General features: G+C 39.2%; 1 protein-coding gene across 1 annotated transcript in view; it reads left to right on the forward strand.

Annotated features, from left to right (window-relative positions):
- ANKRD22 (ankyrin repeat domain 22) overlaps positions 1-22,023 on the forward strand; it is a 63,135-nt gene that overhangs the window by 16,441 nt on the left and 24,671 nt on the right. Inside the window, exon 2 of the mRNA XM_053692210.1 lies at positions 5,681-5,872. Coding sequence (XP_053548185.1) covers positions 5,681-5,872 — 192 coding nt within the window. The remainder of the gene's footprint in view (positions 1-5,680; positions 5,873-22,023) is intronic.

The following is a 22,023-nucleotide window of genomic DNA, read 5'->3' on the forward strand; positions in this document are numbered from 1 at the left end:
CTATTATTACATTTTCTTCTCTTGATATCTTTATTTGAATGTCAACTTAGGAGCTGTTCCATATGTGGTTCAGCACCTGGGTAGCGCTTGCTGATTGGTGGCTACATTTAGCCACCAATAAGAAAGCGTTACCCAGGTCCTGAACCAAAAATGGGCCGGCACATATGCTTACATTCTTGCTTTTTCAAATAAAGATACCAAGAGAACGAAGAAATAATGATAATAGGAGAAAATGAGAAAGTTGCTTAAAATTGCATGCTCTATCTGAATCAGGAAAGTTTAATTTGGACTAGACTATTTCTTTAACCCCTGACAAGTCTTTGCCCGATTTTCTCTATGTGTTGTGTTTTTAATTTGTTTTGTAATTTTGCCTATTGTCTGGGGGGTCCATGTACAAAGCAGTGAGAGCTGCTTCAGAGCCCTTGCGGTGCAGGTTCGCATATGCGAGCCTGCTTCCCCCAATATAAGAAGCAGCGGTCATTAGACCACTGCTTCTTACACCCTGAGGCGGCGAGGGAAAAACAGAGAGCTTGCTCGCTCTCAGTGATTGACAGCCCCTTCAGTCACTCGATTGGTTGCGCAAATGAAGGGGCAGGCATTACACACTGTGACTGTGTAATGATGCATACGGGCCAGCGGACGAACAGATCTGCTGCCTGTATCACAAGTTGAGAAGCTGTCTGCCCGCCTCTTAGTACATGGAGCCCAGGGTTGTCCAGTTTGAGAGTGCAGTCCATTTCCATGTTTTGTATGTGTTTAGAGAAATGACATAGGGCCCATGCACCCTGGTGTAGTTCTCAGATTGATTATAAGCTTGCTTTAAATGGCTGTAGATAGGGACCCAGGAGGGAAGATACTCACTCTGATTTGTCATGTGCTTGAACCGTTTGGCCAGATGCTGTAACTAACTCTTTTTTTTTGCTTTTACTCTTGCTGCGTGCTTGCAAGAGTGCCAGACTTTCTCTCTGTGTATATATTAAAATATATATATATTTATTAATTTCATGTAAGGGGGAGCCAGCACACACTTTAATGCTCAACTTCCGTGGTGGTCTTCAAGGCAACAGTTTTTCAGAAGATAATCCTTTATTTCACAGTTAACGTTTTTGGGGTTACCCCCGTTCTCAGACCAACAGAACAAACAAAACACCCACCTATTTAAGAAGAACCCATCACTGTGTGATCCCAAGCAGCTGTGCCCCTGCACGCCTACCAAGTGCTACTGCGCAAGTGCCAGGATGCTACGGAGCACCTCAGAGGACCAAATCAAGCAGACATAATAAGCAATCGCCATAAGATTTCTCCACATGATCATGCTACATCTAAAAAATGCAAATTACACAGAGTCAACAAAACATATGTATATACAGAACCCAGCAAAGATGATGATCATAGACTATAATAGAAAATAATTATGATGTAAATGAGCCCCTAAGCCTTTAGTATGTGTTTTGTGGAGTATATTATGTTTAATTACAAAGTTGATAAGACTGTTAGGTGGGTGCTTGGTTTCCATTCGGTGTTCTGGTATGCGTGTGTGAATGGCTGCGTACTTCATAGGTGGATAGAGTTTTATGTGATCATTGCTCATAGCAGTCTGTGCGTGCTTGTGTATGTGCAATGACAGCTGCTTCCTATGCTGGTTTGATATTGCGCCTTACTGCGCTCCACAACTGCTTATCTATAATGTATGGGGCTCTGAGTGTATATTAACTATAGCATTTTGATGCCTACTGTCTGGTTCCTCGCAGTACACTGTTCATAGTTCTTATTTTAGACATGGTTGTGAGTTGGTTGCTAGGCAACCATGTTCAGCTGGTAGATGGATGGTTGTTGGCTCTATACTTCGTAGGTAATTATTTTCTATTATAGTCTATGATCATCATCTTTGCTGGGTTCTGTATATACATATGTTTTGTTGACTCTGTGTAATATGCATTTTTTAGATGTAGCACGATCATGTGGTGAAATCTTATGGTGATTGCTTATTAGGTCTGCTTGATTTGGTCCTCTGAGGTGCTCCGTAGCATCCTGGCACTTGCGCAGTAGCACTTGGTAGGCGTGCAGGGACACAGCTGCTTGGGGTGATGGGTTCTTCTTAAATAGGTGGGTGCTTTGTTTGTTCTGTTGGTCTGACGTGGGTAACCCCGAAAATGTTAACTGTGAAATAAAGGATTATCTTTTGAAAAATGGTGAGTGCCTTCCAATTGTCCATTGTGTGTGTATATGATATAAAAAGTCTACACACCCCTGTTAGAATGTCAGGTTTCTGTGATGTAAAATAACGACACAAAGATAAATCATTTCAGAACTTTTTCCACCTTTTTAATGTGACCTACGAACTGTACAACTCAATTGAAAAACAAACTGAAATGTTTTAGGTAGAGGGAAGAAAAAAATATAAAAATTAAAATATGGTTGCATAAGTGTGCACACCCTTAAACTAATACTTTGTTGAAGCACCTTTTTGATTTTATTACAGCACTGTCTTTTTGAGTAGGAGTCTATCAGCATGGCACATTTTTGACTTGGCAAGATTTGCCCACTCTTCTTTGCAAAAACACTCCAAATCTGTTAGATTTTGAGGGCATCTCCTGTGCACAGCCCTCCTCAGATCACCCCACAGATTTTCAATCGGATTCAGGTCTGGGCTCTGGCTGGGCCATTCCAAAACTTTAATCCTTTGTTGATTTGGATGTATGCTTTGGGTCGTTATGCATAAAGATGAAGTTCCTCTTCATGTTCAGCTTTCTAGCAGAAGCCTGAAGGTTTTGTGCCAATATTGACTTCTATTTGGAACTATTCTTAATTCCCTCTAGCTTAACGAAGGACCCAGTTCTAGCTGAAGAAAAACAGCCCCAAAGCATGATGTTTCCACCACCATGCTTCACTGTGGGTATGGTGTTCTTTTGGTGATGTGCAGTGTTGTTTTTGCACCAAACGTATCTTTTGGAATTATGGCCAAAAAGTTCAACCTTGGTTTCATCAGACCATAACACCTTTTCCCACGTGCTTTTGGGAGACTTCAGATGTGTTTTTGCAAAATGTAGCCTGGCTTGGATGTTTTTCTTCGTAAGAAAAGGCTTTCGTCTTTCCACTCTACCCCATAGCCCAGACATATGAAGAATACGTGAGATTGTTGTCACATGTACTTGCCAGATATTCCTGCAGCTCCTTTTAATGTTGCTGTAGGCCTCTTGGTAGCCTCCCAGACCAGTTTTCTTCTCGTCTTTTCATCAATTTTGGAGGGACGTCCAGTTCTTGGTAATGTCACTGTTGTGCCATATTTTCTCCACTTGATGATGCCTGTCTTAACTGTTCCATGGTATATGTAATGCTTTGGAAGCTCTCTGTGGACCATGGCTTTTGCTGTGGGATGCGACTAAGAAAATTTCAGGAAAGACCAACTAGAGCAGCTGAACTTAATTTGGGGTTAATCAGAGGCACTTTAAATGATGGCAGGTGTATGTTGACTATTTAACATGATTTTGAATGTGATTGCTTAATTCTGAACACAGCTACACCCCTAGTTATAAGTGTGCACACTAATGCAACCACTTTTTTTTTTTTTTTTTTTTTTTTTTCTTCCCTCCACCTAAAAGATTTCAGTTTGTTTTTCAATTGAGTTGTACAGTTTAAAGGTGGAAAAAGTTCTGAAATGATTTACCTTTGTCTCATTTTTTTACATCACAGAAACCTGACATTTTAACAGGGGTGTGTAGACTTTTATATACATCTATACATACACCTTGTCATATATACACCTTGATGGTATTATGTCCCATTTTAAAGGGACATAATACCATCACACATATGCTAAATCACTTGAAAGTGATGTAGTGTAACTGTAAAAAGTAGACCAGAAAAAATCACCTGAACATCTCAAAGTAAAAAGGAAGATATTTTACTACAAAATTTCTTCAGCTCACAATAGTAAATGCTATGTGGACAGTTATCATTCAGCTACTTTTAGCTGCATATTTAGGGGAAAAAAACAAAACAATAAGCTTTATCACATCTGATGTCACACTTGTACTGTGATATCATGAAATTTTATTGAAACCTTACGATATTTTATAGTAAACATCCTTAAACTGAGGAAGGAATTTCATAACTGTGCCTGCACATGTCAGATCCAAACTCCCTTGTAAGTCCCGGAACTAGCATCCTGATTGGCTGCTTTAAGTCTCTTTACAATAGGATGCGGCTACAGATGTGAGATTTTCTAGTAAAAAAAAAATGCAGATATGGTGCAGCACTGTAATACTTTATTTTAATGCTTTACATGTGTTTTTATTAAACTTTTATTCTAGCCCTAACATTTTTCTTCAGGTCTCAAGTCAAATAATATGAGCGATGTTTAGCATGGCCACGCTATCCATTTAAAGTATAAAGTAAGCTAAATATATGTTGGCTGCACTAAACATTTTCGGGTAATTCTGTTTTACCATGGAGTTGTATTACCAAATTGTGCGTTAAACTTAGCGCAGGCCCGCAATATTGATACCGCACTCTGCTCTATCAATAGCGCTCGCCTTGTAATCTGGGCCACATTTAGGCCTAGAATACCAGTTTAGCGCAAAATGGCACTTTCACGAGTGCAATATTTGCGCTCCCCTCAGTAATACCAGCGCATACAAAAATGCGCTGGTATTACAAGTGAGGCAAAATGCACCTTTGCATTGCCTGGAAGCCTTCGCTCTAGAGAACGCACTTCTATAGGCTAGGATGGGAGCCCTGTTCTCATGCCGCGTGAGACACAGCAAAGTAACGCAGCACAGGGGGTAATTTCAGCTACGTTGGGCAGCAAATTAAAAATATATATATAGGAATATATACATACATATTTATGTGTATATAAGATGCTCAAAAAACAAAGTATTGCAGTATGCAGTGATACCTTTTTTTATTGGATTAACATAATATTTCAAAGACAAGATTTCAAGAGTTTTCCTCTCTTCCTCAGTATTGCTTCAGACCTGAGGAAGAGAAGAAAACTCTTGAAAGCTTGTCTTTTAAATATTATATTAGTCCAATAAAAAAAAAGGTATCACTGCATACTGCAATACTTTGTTTTTTGAGCATCTTATCTACTGGACTAACACGGCTAATCCAATCTTCACTACTATGTGTATATACATATATTAACAATTAAATATATCTGTATACAAGCATATACATATATATTTACATTGAAACAGTCCCCTTTCACCTCTAAAGGCACTTTTCAGTGTCGTTTTTTTTCTTCTAACACTCTACATCCTCTCACTTTAACCCCTTATAACTTCTTGGCGCAGGGGTTTTATTTAATTTTTTTTTAAAAGGAACTGTACCCTTTTATTTTGGGGGCAATTGGGGTACATTTTTATAATTAACCAGAGGTCTGACCTCTGGGTAAATGTGCAAATTTGCCCCTTTACAGGCACACGTTAAAATAGCACTACGCTTCTAATCTAGCCCTTAACCAGGATTAATGAAGAAAAAAAATAATTATATCCTAGAAATTAGAGCTCTCTAGGTTTTACATGAGAATGTCCTTTTTAAATTTATCACACGTTATGTGCTAGGACTTCCCTTTTATAAAAGACTGTAATTAAATGTATTCTGAAATATCTGATAGAAATGTTTTAATAAATTCACTTTAAAAATTAGTATCTTCTCCTTTTTTTTATCATTGTAGCCAATCTGCCATGCTGCGTATCAAAATGACATACAGGAGGTCCAGCACCTTCTAAAAGAAGATCCCAAAAATCTGAATGTTAAGGATAATTGTGGTGGTGACACTCCCCTAATCTGTGCCTGCAGAAAAGGTCACATTAGAATGGTCAGTTATCTACTGGCAATGAAAGCCGACGTGAACCTCAGAAATAATGTAAGAAACTATTATTATTATTATTATTATTATCATCATTATCATGTATTTGTATAGCGCCGCCAAATTCCGTAGCACTGGGTACAGTGATATGGGTATACAATGACAAAGATTTGTGATAAAATACAAAACAAAACATATCTAGTACAGGAGGAAGAGGGCCCTGCTCCGGAGAGCTCAGTCTATAGGTTTAGGGTGCAGAGACATAAGGTTGGGGTAGCTTGTTACATCGGTTGTATTTGCAGCAGTGAGTCAGGCAGTTCATGTATTAGTTTGGTTCGGATGCGGGATGGAGGAGAGATGGTAAGCCTCTCTGAATAGGTGGGTTTTCAAGGATCGTCTGAAGCTATACAAGGTTGGAGACAGTCTAATGGAGCGGGATAGAGTTCCAGAGGACCGGAGCAGCACGTGCGAAGTCTTGGAGGCGGGAGTGGGACGTAGATATAACAGGAGTGTAGAGACGTAGGTCAGAGGTTGATCGAAGAGGACGGGATGGGGAATATTTCACGATGAGAGGAAATATAGTTGGGAGTTAGACTGTTGAGTGCTTTGTAGGTTAAGACTAATACTTTAAATTGTATTCTGGAGTGTATGAGGAGCCAGTGTAGAGACTGGCAGACCGGAGCAGCTGATGTAGATCGTCGACTTAGGTGGCTGAGTCTAGCAGAAGCATTCATAATTGGAGGGAGGAGAGGCGGTGTTTTAGAAGGCCATTTAGGAGTAGATTGCAATAATCAATACGTGACAAAATGAGGGAATGAGTAAGGAAGGGACGAATTCTGGAAATGTTGCGTAGTTGTGAACGGCAGGATTTGGTAAGTGCTTGTATATGTGTGTTGAATGTGAGCTCTCAGTCTAGTGTGACCTCAAGACAGCGGACCTGGGGTGAGGTGTTGAGAATAGAGTCTCCAACCATCAGAGAAATGTCAGGTGTTGGATGTCTCGAAAATGGGGGATAAGAAGCAGCTCAGTTTTGGAAAGATTGAGTTGGAGGTAGTGTGAAGAGAAAATTGCAGAGAGGCAGTCAGAAATCTGGTTGAGTAAAGAGGGAGAGATATCAGGAGAGGAAAGATAGATTTGGGTATCAGCATATAGGTGGTACTGGAATCCAAAGGAGGCTAAGTTTTCCAAGGCAGGATGTGTAAAGAGAGAAAAGCAAGGGGCCCAAGACAGAGCCTTGCGGTACTCCAACTGAGAGAGGCATAGGATCACAAGATATGTTGTTAAAGGAAACTGAAAATGAGTGGTTTGAAAGATATGATGCAAACCAGCAGAGGGATGTGTCTCGGATGCCAAATGAATGTAGTATTTTTAGGAGGAGAGGATGGTCAACTGTGTCAAAAGCTGCAGACAGGTCAAGAAGAATTAGTAAGGAGTAATGGCCTTTTGCTTTAGCTGATAACAGGTCATTTGTTACTTTAGCAAGAGCGGTTTCTGTTGAGTGTTTAGGGCGTAAACCAGATTGTAGTGGATCAAGTAAGGAGTTAATTGTGAGAAATTGAGTTAGCCGATTATAGACTAGTCGGTCCAATAATTTTGAAGCAAAGGAAAGTAAGGAGACCAGTCGATAGAAGGCGTGGAGGGGTCAAGCGAGGGCTTTTTTAGGATTGGTATGATTGACGCATGCTTGAATGTGTCAGGAAATGTGCCAGCAGTGAGAGATTGGTTAAAGAGATGGGTTAGTGAAGCAGAGATGGAGGGAATAAGTTGTGAAGGAATATTGTCAAGTGGGCAGGTTGTGAGATGAGTCAAGGATAGGAGTGCAGAGACTTCTTCCTCTGTTACAGGAGGGAAGTAGCATAGATTTTTGTTAATAGAAGGGGTGGGTAGGATCGCTGGGTTTGCGGGGTGTGAGGTGCAGATCTCTTTTCTAATGGTGTCCATTTTATTTTTGAAGTGATCAGCATTCAGCAATAATTTGAGCAGTGAGGTTGGTAGTGGGCGGGGGGGCAGGCGGACGTAGAAGGGAGTTAAAGGTTGAGAACAGTTTTCTGGGGTTGGATGAGTGAGATGACACAAGGGAGGAGAAATAGACTTGTTTGGCCAGGCTAAGCGCAGAGTTGTAGGACTTAAGGGTGAATTTATAATGTTGGAAATCAGCACAGGTGCGTGATTTCCTCCACTGCCGTTCAGCAGCCCGTGAGCATCGCTGAAGATATCTGGTCTGTTTAGTGTGCTACGGTTGCCGTCGAGTGATTGATGTACGTCGAAGAGTGGAGGGTGCAGTTTTGTCAAGTGTTGATTTTAGTGCCAAATTATACTGTAGAGTCACGAGGTTTGGACAAGAGAGGGATGAAATGTCAGAGAGCAGAGGACTCAGTTGAGTGGAAACGTCTGTGAGATCCAAGTCATTTAAATTCCTGTAAGGTAGCAGTTTTTTGGGGGTTTGCAAATATGTAGCAGGTAGAGTAAGAGAGAAAGTCAATAGATGGTGGTCAGAGAGAGGAAATGGGAAGTTAAGGGAGTTGGAAACGGCACAGGGATTTGTGAAGACCAGGTCTATGGAGTTGCCTTCGCAGTGTGTTGGAGATGTTGTCCACTGGGACAGGCCTAAAGAGGTGGTAAGGGATAGAAGTTTAGAGGTAGCAGGCGTGTTAGGCTTATCAAGGGGTATGTTGAAGTCCCCTAAGATGAGAGAAGGGACATTAGAAGATAGAAAATGTGGTAGCCAGGCTTCAAAGTGGTCCAGAAATTGTGATGCTGGGCCAGGGGGCCGATAGATGATAGACTGCAACACGAAGAGCTATAGGGGAGAAGAGGTGGATAGCGTGAACTTCAAAAGATGAGAAGGAAAGAGAGGGGGGAAGTAATGCAGTGAAAGGTACTGTGCGGAGACAGGATAATTCTTACTCCTCCTCCTTGTTTGTCTCCAGGCCTGGGAGTGTGACTGAAGTGCAGGCCGCCATTGGACAGAGAGGCTACAGCAGTTGTGTTAGACGAGGAAAGCCAAGTTTCAGTGAGTGCTAACAGGTTAAGTGAACGTGAAATAGGTTGTGAATAGATGTAAGCTTATTGCATACCGAGCGTGCATTCCAAGGGGCACACGAGAATTGGGGTGTACTAATAGAGGTGCAGTTAATGAGGTTTAGAGGGTTACGTGGGCAAGATGTATGAGCTGTCATTTGGGGTAGTGATCTGAGGGAAGCAGAGGGTGGACCTGGGTTAGGCGAGACATCCCCAGCTACAAGAAGAAGAAAGATGGTGAGTGAAAGGAGATGAGAATGTGTCTTATGTGAGTGTTTAAGTTTAGGATCAGTGAAGCATGGCTGGCTGAGGGATGTGAGAAAGGAATTAAGTTCATGTGTGTTGTAGAGGGGGGAAGGTAGAAGAGAAGGAGAAATTTTCTGAGTTCTGTTTGTGAAAGGAAGAGCTGTGACTTTAAGGAGAAGGGAGGAAAAGGTTAATGCAGACATTAGTTTGCATTTGATTGTTGGAATTTGAAAAGTACTTATCTCTGTTGTCCACTCCTTTGTCTAACTCAGTTGTTATAACTCTCTCTACACTTATGAACTAGCACACGTAGGGAACTGCACACATGCAGTGCTGCAATGATCACTAAATCATTTAACATTTTTTAAATAATCCCACCTTAGAGAAATAATATCATGTTATATAAATACTTCTGTTAAAGGGATACTCAACCCATTTTTTATACTTTATGATTCAGATAGAGCAGGCAATTTTAAGCAACTTTCTAATTTTACTTCTATTAACAGTTTATCTTCGTTCTCTTATCTTTTTTTCTGAAAAAGCAGGAACGTAAGCTTACGAGGTGGCCCATTTTTGGTTCAGAACCCTGGGTAGTGCTTTCTAATTGGTGGCTAAATGTAGCCACCAATCAGCAAGCTTTTACCCAGGTGCTGAACCAAAAATTGTCTGGCTACTAAGCTTACATTCCTGCTTTTTAAATAAAGCAAGAGGGGGAATGGGTCCAGCACCAATCTGTAAGCAGTCAGTTTTTCAAGTAGAAGTGCACTCAAGCCAGAGGGTCCTGCAGCTCCTGTTCAATATAGCCAAACAAAGAGCAAAATTGGCGTCAGCACTGTTTCTTCATATAAAAGGTCATCTTTAAGTGAAATAAAGGTGAAAACAGCAATGTTTTGGGTCCACCTGACGCTTAGTCATGACTAAGTCTTAGTCCTGTTGCTGTTTTTACCTTTGTCACTTAAATAAAGATACATTTTATATGAAGAAACCATGCTGACGCCAATTTTGTTATTTGCTTTTTAAAAAAAGATACTAAGAGAACAAAAAAACATAATTTATGTAAGAACTTACCTGATAAATTAATTTCTTTCATGTAATTAGCAAGAGTCCATGAGCTAGTGACGTATGGGATATACATTCCTACCAGGAGGGGCAAAGTTTCCCAAACCTCAAAATGCCTACAAATACACCCCTCACCACACCCACAAATCAGTTTAATGAATAGCCAAGAAGTGGGGTGATAAGAAAAAAGTGCGAAAGCATATAAAATAAGGAATTGGAATAATTGTGCTTCATACAAAAAAATCATAACCACCCCAAAAAAAGGGCGGGCCTCATGGACTCTTGCTAATATGAAAGAAATGAATTTATCAGGTAAGTTCTTACATAAATTATGTTTTCTTTCATGTAATTAGCAAGAGTCCATGAGCTAGTCACGTATGGGATAATGACTACCCAAGATGTGGATCTTTCCACGCAAGAGTCACTAGAGAGGGAGGGATAAAATAAAGACAGCCAATTCCTGCTGAAAATAATCCACACCCAAAATAAAGTTTAATGAAAAACATAAGCAGAAGATTCAAACTGAAACCGCTGCCTGAAGTACTTTTCTACCAAAAACTGCTTCAGAAGAAGAAAATACATCAAAATGGTAGAATTTAGTAAAAGTATGCAAAGAGGACCAAGTTGCTGCTTTGCAAATCTGATCAACCGAAGCTTCATTCTTAAACGCCCAGGAAGTAGAAACTGACCTAGTAGAATGAGCTGTAATCCTTTGAGGCGGAGTTTTACCCGACTCGACATAGGCATGATGAATTAAAGATTTCAACCAAGATGCCAAAGAAACGGCAGAAGCTTTCTGGCCTTTTCTAGAACCGGAAAAGATAACAAATAGACTAGAAGTCTTTCGGAAAGACTTAGTAGCTTCAACATAATATTTCAAAGCTCTAACAACATCCAAAGAATGCAACGATTTCTCCTTAGAATTCTTAGGATTAGGACATAATGAGGGAACCACAATTTCTCTACTAATGTTGTTGGAATTCACAACCTTAGGTAAAAATTCAAAAGAAGTTCGCAACACCGCCTTATCCTGATGAAAAATCAGAAAAGGAGACTCACAAGAAAGAGCAGATAATTCAGAGACTCTTCTGGCAGAAGAGATCGCCAAAAGGAACAAAACTTTCCAAGAAAGTAATTTAATGTCCAATGAATGCATGGGTTCAAAAGGTGGAGCTTGAAGAGCCCCCGGAACCAAATTCAAACTCCGAGGAGAAATTGACTTAATGACAGGTTTTATACGAACCAAAGCTTGTACAAAACAATGAATATCAGGAAGATTAGCAATCTTTCTGTGAAAAAGAACAGAAAGAGCAGAGATTTGTCCTTTCAAAGAACTTGCGGATAAACCTTTATCTAAACCATCCTGAAGAAACTGTAAAATTCTCGGAATTCTAAAAGAATGCCAAGAAAAATGATGAGAAAGACACCAAGAAATATAAGTCTTCCAGACTCTATAATATATCTCTCTAGATACAGATTTACGAGCCTGTAACATAGTATTAATCACAGAGTCAGAGAAACCTCTTTGACCAAGAATCAAGCGTTCAATCTCCATACCTTTTTAAATTTAAGGATTTGAGATCCTGATGGAAAAAAGGACCTTGCGACAGAAGGTCTGGTCTGAGCGGAAGAGTCCACGGATGGCAAGAGGCCATCCGGACAAGATCCGCATACCAAAACCTGTGAGGCCATGCCGGAGCTACCAGCAGAACAAACTAGCATTCCTTCAGAATCTTGGAGATTACTCTTGGAAGAAGAACTAGAGGCGGAAAGATATAGGCAGGATGATACTTCCAAGGAAGTGATAATGCATCCACTGCTTCCGCCTGAGGATCCCGGGATCTGGACAGATACCTGGGAAGTTTCTTGTTTAGATGAGACGCCATCAGATCTATTTCTGGAAGCTCCCACATTTGAACAATCTGAAGAAATACCTCTGGGTGAAGAGACCATTCGCCCGGATGCAACGTTTGGCGACTGAGATAATCCGCTTCCCAATTGTCTATACCTGGGATATGAACCGCAGAGATTAGACAGGAGCTGGATTCCGCCCAAACCAGAATTCGAGATACTTCTTTCATAGCCAGAGGACTGTGAGTCCCTCCTTGATGATTGATGTATGCCACAGTTGTGACATTGTCTGTCTGAAAACAAATGAACGATTCTCTCTTCAGAAGAGGCCAAGACTGAAGAGCTCTGAAAATTGCACAGAGTTCCAAAATATTGATCGGTAATCTCACCTCCTGAGATTCCCAAACTCCTTGTGCCGTCAGAGATTCCCACACAGCTCCCCAACCTGTAAGACTTGCATCTGTTGAAATTACAGTCCAGGTCGGAAGAACAAAAGAAGCCCCCTGAATTAAACGATGGTGATCTGTCCACCACGTTAGAGAGTGTCGTACAATTGGTTTTAAAGATATTAATTGAGATATCTTTGTGTAATCCCTGCACCATTGATTCAGCATACAGAGCTGAAGAGGTCGCATGTGAAAACGAGCAAAGGGGATCGCGTCCGATGCAGCAGTCATAAGACCTAGAATTTCCATGCATAAGGCTACCGAAGGGAATGATTGTGACTGAAGGTTTCGACAAGCTGAAATCAATTTTAGACGTCTCTTGTCTGTCAAAGACAGAGTCATGGACACTGAATCTATCTGGAAACCGAGAAAGGTTACCCTTGTCTGAAGAGTCAATGAACTTTTTAGTGAATTGATCCTCCAACCATGATCTTGAAGAAACAACACAAGTCGATTCGTATGAGATTCTGCTAAATGTAAAGACTGAGCAAGTACCAAGATATCGTCCAAATAAGGAAATACCACAATACCCTGTTCTCTGATTACAGACAGAAGGGCACCGAGAACCTTTGTAAAAATTCTTGGAGCTGTAGCTAAGCCAAACGGCAGAGCCACAAACTGGTAATGCTTGTCCAGAAAAGAGAATCTCAGGAACTGATAATGATCTGGATGAATCGGAATATGCAGATATGCATCCTGTAAATCTATCGTGGACATATAATGCCCTTGTTGAACAAAAGGCAAGATAGTCCTTACAGTTACCATTTTGAACGTTGGTATCCTTACATAACGATTCAATATTTTTAGATCCAGAACTGGTCTGAAGGAATTCTCCTTCTTTGGTACAATGAAGAGATTCGAATAAAACCCCAGCCCCTGTTCCAGAACTGGCATAATTACTCCAGCCAACTCTAGATCTGAAACACATTTCAGAAATGCTTGAGCTTTCACTGGATTTACTGGGACACGGGAAAGAAAAAATCTCTTTGCAGGAGGTCTTATCTTGAAACCAATTCTGTACCCTTCTGAAACAATGTTCTGAATCCAAAGATTGTGAACAGAATTGATCCAAATTTCTTTGAAAAAACGTAACCTGCCCCCTACCAGCTGAGCTGGAATGAGGGCCGCACCTTCATGTGGACTTAGAAGCTGGCTTTGCTTTTCTAGAAGGCTTGGATTTATTCCAGACTGGAGATGGTCTCCAAACTGAAACTGCTCCTGAGGATGAAGGATCAGGCTTTTGTTCTTTGTTGAAATGAAAGGAACGAAAACGATTATTAGCCCTGTTTTTACCCTTAGATTTTTTATCCTGTGGTAAAAAAGTTCCTTTCCCACCAGTAACAGTTGAGATAATAGAATCCAACTGAGAACCAAATAATTTGTTACCCTGGAAAGAAATGGAAAGTAGAGTCGATTTTAGAAGACATATCAGCATTCCAAGTTTTAAGCCATAAAGCTCTTCTAGCTAAAATAGCTAGAGACATAAACCTGACATCAACTCTGATAATATCAAAAATGGCATCACAGATAAAATTATTAGCATGTTGAAGAAGAATAATAATATTATGAGAATCATGATCTGTTACTTGTTGCGCTAAAGTTTCCAACCAAAAAGTTGAAGCTGCAGCAACATCAGCCAATGATATAGCAGGTCTAAGAAGATTACCTAAACACAGATAAGCTTTTCTTAGAAAGGATTCAATTTTCCTATCTAAAGGATCCTTAAAGGAAGTACCATCTGACGTAGGAATAGTAGTACGCTTAGCAAGGGTAGAAATAGCCCCATCAACTTTAGGGATTTTGTCCCAAAATTCTAATCTGTCAGACAGCACAGGATATAATTGCTTAAAACGTTTAGAAGGAGTAAATGAATTACCCAAATTATTCCATTCTCTGGAAATTACTTCATAAATAGCACCAGGAACAGGAAAAACTTCTGGAATAACCACAGGAGATTTAAAGACCTTATCTAAACGTTTAGATTTAGTATCAAGAGGACCAGAATCCTCAATTTCTAAAGCAATTAGTACTTCTTTAAGTAAAGAACGAATAAATTCCATTTTAAATAAATATGAAGATTTATCAGCATCAACCTCTGAGACAGAATCCTCTGAACCAGAAGAGTCATTAGAATCAGAATGATGATGTTCATTTAAAAATTCATCTGTATAAAGAGAAGTTTTAAAAGATTTTTTATGTTTACTAGAAGGAGGAATAACAGACATAGCCTTCTTGATGGATTCAGAAACAAAATCTCTTATGTTATCAGGAACATTCTGAACATTAGATGTTGATGGAACTGCAACAGGTAATGGTACATTACTAAAGGAAATATTATCTGCATTAACAAGTTTGTCATGACAATTAATACAAACAACAGCTGGAGGAACAGCTACCAAAAGTTTACAGCAGATACACTTAGCTTTGGTAGTTCCAGCACCAGACAGCGATTTTCCTGAAGTATCTTCTGACTCAGATGCAACGTGAGACATCTTGCAATATGTAAGAGAAAAAACAACATATAAAGCAAAATTGATCAAATTCCTTAAATGACAGTTTCAGGAATGGGACAAAATGCCAAGGAACAAGCTTCGAGCAACCAGAAGCAAAGAAAAATGAGACTTAAATAATGTGGAGACAAAAGCGACGCCCATATTTTTTTAGCGCCAAATAAGACGCCCACATTATTTGGCGCCTAAATGCTTTTGGCGCCAGAAATGACGCCACATCCGGAACGCCGACATTTTTGGCGCAAAAGAACGTCAAAAATGACGCAACTTCCGGCGACACGTATGACGCCGGAAACAGAAAAGATTTTTTGCGCCAAAAAAGTCCGCGCCAAGAATGACGCAATAAAATGAAGCATTTTCAGCCCCCGCGAGCCTAACAGCCCACAAGGAAAAAGTCAAATTTTAAGGTAAGAAAAAAATAATTGATTCAAATGCATTATCCCAAATATGAAACTGACTGTCTGAAATAAGGAATGTTGAACATCCTGAGTCAAGGCAAATAAATGTTTGAATACATATATTTAGAACTTTATAAAAAAGTGCCCAACCATAGCTTAGAGTGTCACAGAAAATAAGACTTACTTACCCCAGGACACTCATCTACATGTTGTAGAAAGCCAAACCAGTACTGAAACGAAGATCAGCAGAGGTAATGGTATATATATATAAGAGTATATCGTCGATCTGAAAAGGGAGGTAAGAGATGAATCTCTACGACCGATAACAGAGAAACTATGAAATAGACCCCGTAGAAGGAGATCATTGAATTCAAATAGGCAATACTCTCTTCACATCCCTCTGACATTCACTGCACGCTGAGAGGAAAACCGGGCTCCAACCTGCTGCGGAGCGCATATCAACGTAGAATCTAGCACAAACTTACTTCACCACCTCCATAGGAGGCAAAGTTTGTAAAACTGATTTGTGGGTGTGGTGAGGGGTGTATTTGTAGGCATTTTGAGGTTTGGGAAACTTTGCCCCTCCTGGTAGGAATGTATATCCCATACGTCACTAGCTCATGGACTCTTGCTAATTACATGAAAGAAATAATTGATAATAGGGGTAAATTAGAAATTTGCTTAAAGGGCCACTGTAAGTAAATATTTTCTATGCCTGTTACTAACTACCTACCTAAAATACGCTTTTTATCAATAGCATTTCATTAACATATCTCTACCGTATATCAGAAATCTTGTCTGCAAATGTAATTTTTTTCCAAACCCACTCCGTGGGTATCCTTTGCTCTGTACCAATCCGTTTACAATACCTAGGTTTCAAAATGGCGCTTTAAACACAAAGTTATTGGTTTAAGTATTTTGAACACTCAGTGCTGAAAATAGTGGGCAGGATAACGTGACATCATCAGCGAATAAAAGATATAACTTTTAGAACGTTATGAAACTTCGTTTTGGAGAAAATATAGATCAGTAGGTTTGAATTAATGTTTATTAACTTTAATATGTTAGTTGTTTAGCTTAAAAAATATAACAGAAAGTAATCCTTTAAAACTGCAAGCTCTATCTGAATCATGAAAGAGAAAAAAAATTGGGTTCAGTTTCCCTTTAAGTTGCAGGACAATTGAATTTTTCGTTCTTCAACGAATTATCATTTATTTGTGTAGCGCCACAAAATTCTGTAGCGCTGGGTACACAGGTAGCGGTATGCAATGACAAGGACTTGTGATAAGCTACAAATACATAACAGATTAAACAAATCTAGTACAGGAGGAAGAGGGCCCTGCTATGGTGAGCTTACAGTCTACAGGTTGAGGGTGCAGAGACATAAGGTCTGGGGTTGCTTGTCACATGGATTGTAGTTGCAGCAGTGAGCTGGCAGTTCAAGCATTATTTTGGTTAGGATGAGAGATGGATTAAAAGAACTTTGAAGTAAAAATGTAACTTTCATGTTTCTGATAAAACATGCAATCTTAAAGATTAATGAAATACAATTATTTTTTCAGTGATGATTCAGAGCATACAATTGTAAACAAAATGTCCAATTTATCTATTTTGCTTCATTCTCTTGGTATCCTTTTGTTGAAAACCATACCTAGGCAGGCTCAAGAGCAGCAATGCATAGCAGGCAATTGGTAGCTGCATGCATAGGCCACTTGCCATTGGCTAAGCAACTCCCAATAGTGCATTGTGACTACTTCAACAAAGGATACAAAGAGGATGAAACAAATTTGATCAAATTAATTGTATGCGCTGTCTGAACCATAACAGAAAAATTTGAGTTTCACGACCCTTTTAGGGACTTTTTAATTTACTTTTATCAAATTGATTCTATCTTTTGATGAAAAACATTCCTAGGTAATCTCAGCAACAGCAATGCACAACTGATAGGTGGGTAAACACATATACATAGGAATAGCAGCACCACACAAGTGTGTGTTTTTATTTTTTGGGTTTTTTTTTTTGCAGCCAGACTTAAAAATGACAATATGTCTGACCCATGTTCTTTATTATGCCAGGACATGGGTCAGAAACTTTGCCTTTTGCAAGTACTTTGGTGGTGCTGCTATTCATTTGTGCTTGTTGGATTTTGCGTGAAGGTGCCTAACCCCTATAGCTTGCACACCAGATTGGAATGTACCCATGTGCTAATATCTGTATTTTTGTGGTTATCTCCTTAAAGGGACAGTATACACTCATTTTCATATAACTGCATGTAATGGACACTACTATAAAGAATAAGATGCGCAGATACTGATATAAAAATCCAGTATAAAACTGTTTAAAAACTTACTTAGAAGCTGTCAGTTTGGCTCTGTTGAAAAGGTAGCATGAAAGCCCACTGCAAGTGGTAAATAAGACACTCCCCCCTCCCCCTTCTTTTGCATATGAAAAGACCCTTTACACAAACAGGAGCAAGCTGGAGAAGGTAGCTGAAGGTATTCACATAAAACTTTAGGGCTTGGTTAGGAGTCTGAAAATCAGAGCAATGTTATTTAAAAATAAGCAAAACTATACATTTATTTTTAAAAAAAAAACAAAACTTTATGGACTATATAAATCTACAAAACATTTATGCAAAGAAAAAATTAGTGTATAATGTCCCTTTAAGGACCGGGCATTTCAGACTAAAACCTTCCCCAAAAGACCAGAGTATTTTTAGCATTTTTGCCATAACTACATTTAAACAGAAATAGAGCCTAATTTTTATATTTACCTATCAAAACTATATATAATTTATTATTTTTTCCCGTAGACAACCCAAAGTATTGATCTAGGCCCATTTTGGTACACTTCATGCCACCATTTCAACGCCAAATCCAATCAAATTTTCACAAACTTTGTTTCTCACTGAAATTATTTACATGCCGCTTGTGCAATCATGGCACAAATGGTTGTCAAGCTTTTTTGGGGTCCCCTTTGTTCAGAAATAGCAGACATATATGGCTTTGCCATTGCTTTTTGGTAATTAGAAGGCCACTGATTAGTTCTGTGCACCACCCTTGTATTATCCCCAGCAGTGAAGGGGTTAATTAGGTATTGTATGGTTAATTTTAGCTTTAGTTTAGAAATCAGCCTCCCACCTGACACTTCTCACCCCTGATCCCTTCCTGGGAGTGCAAAGCTCCCATGCAATTTACACTAAAGGGGAGATCTCAAAACTTATGTCTTATGAAGGTAGCCAGACTTTGTCTACATTTGAAACATAGACGTATGCCTTGCTTAAAGCTATATTGCCATCTTTTTCACTTGAAGTACGCCAAAACGGTGTCTGCACTTATAGAAAAGGAAGCTGCCCAGTTTACAAACATCATGCCATAAGGATCTTGTACAAAACTAGACCAGATACTGAGAAGACAAAAAGCGAGAACAGGGTGCACCAATGGTGTGATATCTTCGCAAAAGAAATACATTGTGTGATAAAAAGAAATGTACTCACAATTTAAAAGCACTAGAAAAGTGCTACACAGGCAGGCTGGACAGTTGGAAGTCGCCCAGCAGACTTATACTCCACAGGAGGGTGTATCCAGTGTAGTCAAAGATATAGGCAGAGAAAGGTAAGGTGTAGATAGCCCAAAACCAATCAATACAGTGGAATCAGCAGCTCAGAAAGTACAGCTCAAACTATATGATAAAAACAGGTATATTTAATAAAACCAGTAAAATCAATAAAATAAAGTCTCACAACTCGTTTCTCGGATTTACCGTTTCATCAGGTAGAATCTCACACAATTTATTTATTTTGAAAGTAAATATACCTTGCTATCTACTTTCATTACTTAATTTCCTTGCTCTTCCTTTATTTTAAATTTGAAAATAGTGTGTGTGTGGGGGGGGGGGTTTCACTGGCACATAGAGGCTAGTGTGTATTCTACAGCATTCTCCACAATGATTACTTGCTTAGTGCAGTAAGACAATCCTGTCTGTCCTTTAATTGTTCCCAACAAATGAGATAAACTTATATATACAAATTAACCCATTTGGGAAATATCTATTTATATCTCAGATACTATACATACATTTAGCTTCATTTTAAAGTGCAGTGCATTCCTCTCTCTCTGCACCTGTTTTTATAGGTGTTTGAGAATCCTTTTTTCAACAATATCTCATCTAAGGAAAGAGGGTTTACTTAGATTATATGCTCTTGCATTGTATGTAATATTTCAGCACTTTTTCTTCAGAATTGGCAGTTAACCCAATGGATCGTATTGCATCAAGTACTGCTTGAACTTTTGGAAGATGGGATTCCCAATCTGTACTATAAATTATAACAGTATCCAAATATGTTGCTGCATAACAAACTTTAGATAGAATTCTATCCATTTTCTGGAATGTTGCAGGGGCCCCATGTAAACCAAATGGCAATACTGTATACTGAAATAAACCCTCTGGGGTTGAAAGAGCTGTCTTTTTTTTTTTTTTTTTTTTTTTTCATTGCTTGGTTAGTGAGATGCACCTGCCAATACCCTTTCATTAAATCAATTTTAGTAAGATAACGTGCTTTTCCTAGCCTTTCTATCAACTCTAGGCATTGGATAGGTGTCAAATTTGGAAAAACAATTAAGCTTACGATAGTCATTACAGAATCTTAATGAACCATCCAGCTTTGGAACAAGCACAATTGGACTGTTCCACTCACTTTGATTTCTCAATTACCCCCAGCTTTAACATTTTTTTTTACCTCCATTATAATGGCCTTTCTACGAGCCTCAGGGACCCTATAGGGCTTAAGGTAGACGTTCTTTCCTGGTTCTGTTATGTCATGCTTAATAACATTAGTTTTTTTTTCCTGGTACCACAGAAAATACCTCTGTTTCTCCTAATAAAATCCTTGACCTCTCGCATCTGATATACAGATAGGGTTTCGGATATATTCACCTCTGGTTCAGTGACAGCGAGTTCTGTAGGTTTTAAGGCAACTAAAACTTTCGTATCTTTCCAAGGTTTTAACAGATTTATATGATATTTGCTCAGGTTTCATTCTCCCTGGCTGACTTACTTTGTAATTGACATCACCCAATTTCTCAATTATCTCATATGGAACCTGCCAAGTAGCCTAGAATTTATTTTCAACTGTAGGGACCAGAACTAACATCCTATCCCTAGGTTGGAACACCCTGGCTCTAGCATTATGGTTATAGCTGTGCTTTTGTGCTTCCTGTGCTTTCCCTATATGTTCCCTTACAATTGGCATGACAGCTTCCATACGATCCTGCATTTGGGATAGATGTTCAATAACAGTTTGATAAGGTGTTGTCTCTTTCTCACATGTCTCTTTAACTATATCTAGCAGTCCTCTGTGATGCCGCCCATATAACATTTCAAATGGGGAAAAACATGTAGAAGCCTGGGGAACCTCTATGATAGAGAACATTAAATAGGGTAACAAAAGTTCCAAATTTCTCCCCTCTTTGTCAGATTTTTTGGAGAGTTTTGTTAAACCTTTCCACTAAACCATCAGTCTGAGGGTGATATACTGAGGTCCTTAGTTTTATGCCAAATAACTTACTCAATTCTTTTTTTAACCCTGGACATAAATGGAATTCCATGGTCTGTCAAAATTTCCTTAGATATCCCAACCCTGCTAAACATTAGCATGCGTTCTCTTGCTATGGACTTTGCAGTGCTGTTATGAAGGGGGAACTGCCTCAGGATAGCGAGTAGCATAATCAAGGATTTAACCAGCGGACCCACCAAGTCCATAGCAATTCTCTCAAAAGGCACATCAATTATAGGCAAGGGCACTAAAGGGTTACGAAAATCTTTGGCAGGAGCTGTAAGTTGACACTTAGGGCATGAAGCACGATAATCCTTGATAGCTACAAATATCCCTGGCTAATAAAAACCTTCTAAGAGCTCTCTCTTTGGTTTTCTCAACTCCCATATGTCCCACTAGAATGTGATTATGTGCAAGATTTAATACAGCATTTCTAAAAGTATGGGGCACCAAAAGTTGTTTAACAATGTCTGTTCCTTTCTTTTCTACACAATATACCAATTCATTAACTGCTTCGAAATAAGGATAGGGTAATACATTTTCTGGCTGTGTCACAACACCATTTATAACCCTGATATTTATTGCCTCTACCAATGTTTGATCCTCCCATTGGGCTTTTTTTAAATTACCAGGGCCACCAACCAGATCTATCAAATCAGTATTTTCTGAGCTAGTACTCAGTACTTCATTACTCTGAGAAGGTTGATCACCTACTAATACAGGCATAGGGCAATAAATCTTATTTTTCTCCTTTTCAATGGAAACCCATTCCAAATCGGTTTCACAGAAAGGAAATACATAAATATCAGTAGTTTGACATTTTTCTGGAGATTCCCATAACTCCAGAAATTTTGGAAAATCTCTGCCTATCACCACCTCGGGCTAAATTTGGTACTACACCCACACAATAAGTCTCAATCTCCACCTCAGCTGTAGGATATTCATATTTATCTCCATGAACACAGATAATTCCCATTTTTTTTTCACATAATCTAATACTGCATCAGGTACTATAGATTTAGCCACTAGTGTGATCATGCAAAAGCCCTAGACATTTTACCATTAACCTTCACAGTACACCAATGGGAATCATTAAAACAGCTGTTGCTATTAGACAATAGTA

The sequence above is a fragment of the Bombina bombina genome, chromosome 9, assembly GCF_027579735.1.
Source record: "Bombina bombina isolate aBomBom1 chromosome 9, aBomBom1.pri, whole genome shotgun sequence".
Classification (NCBI taxonomy): domain Eukaryota; kingdom Metazoa; phylum Chordata; class Amphibia; order Anura; family Bombinatoridae; genus Bombina; species Bombina bombina.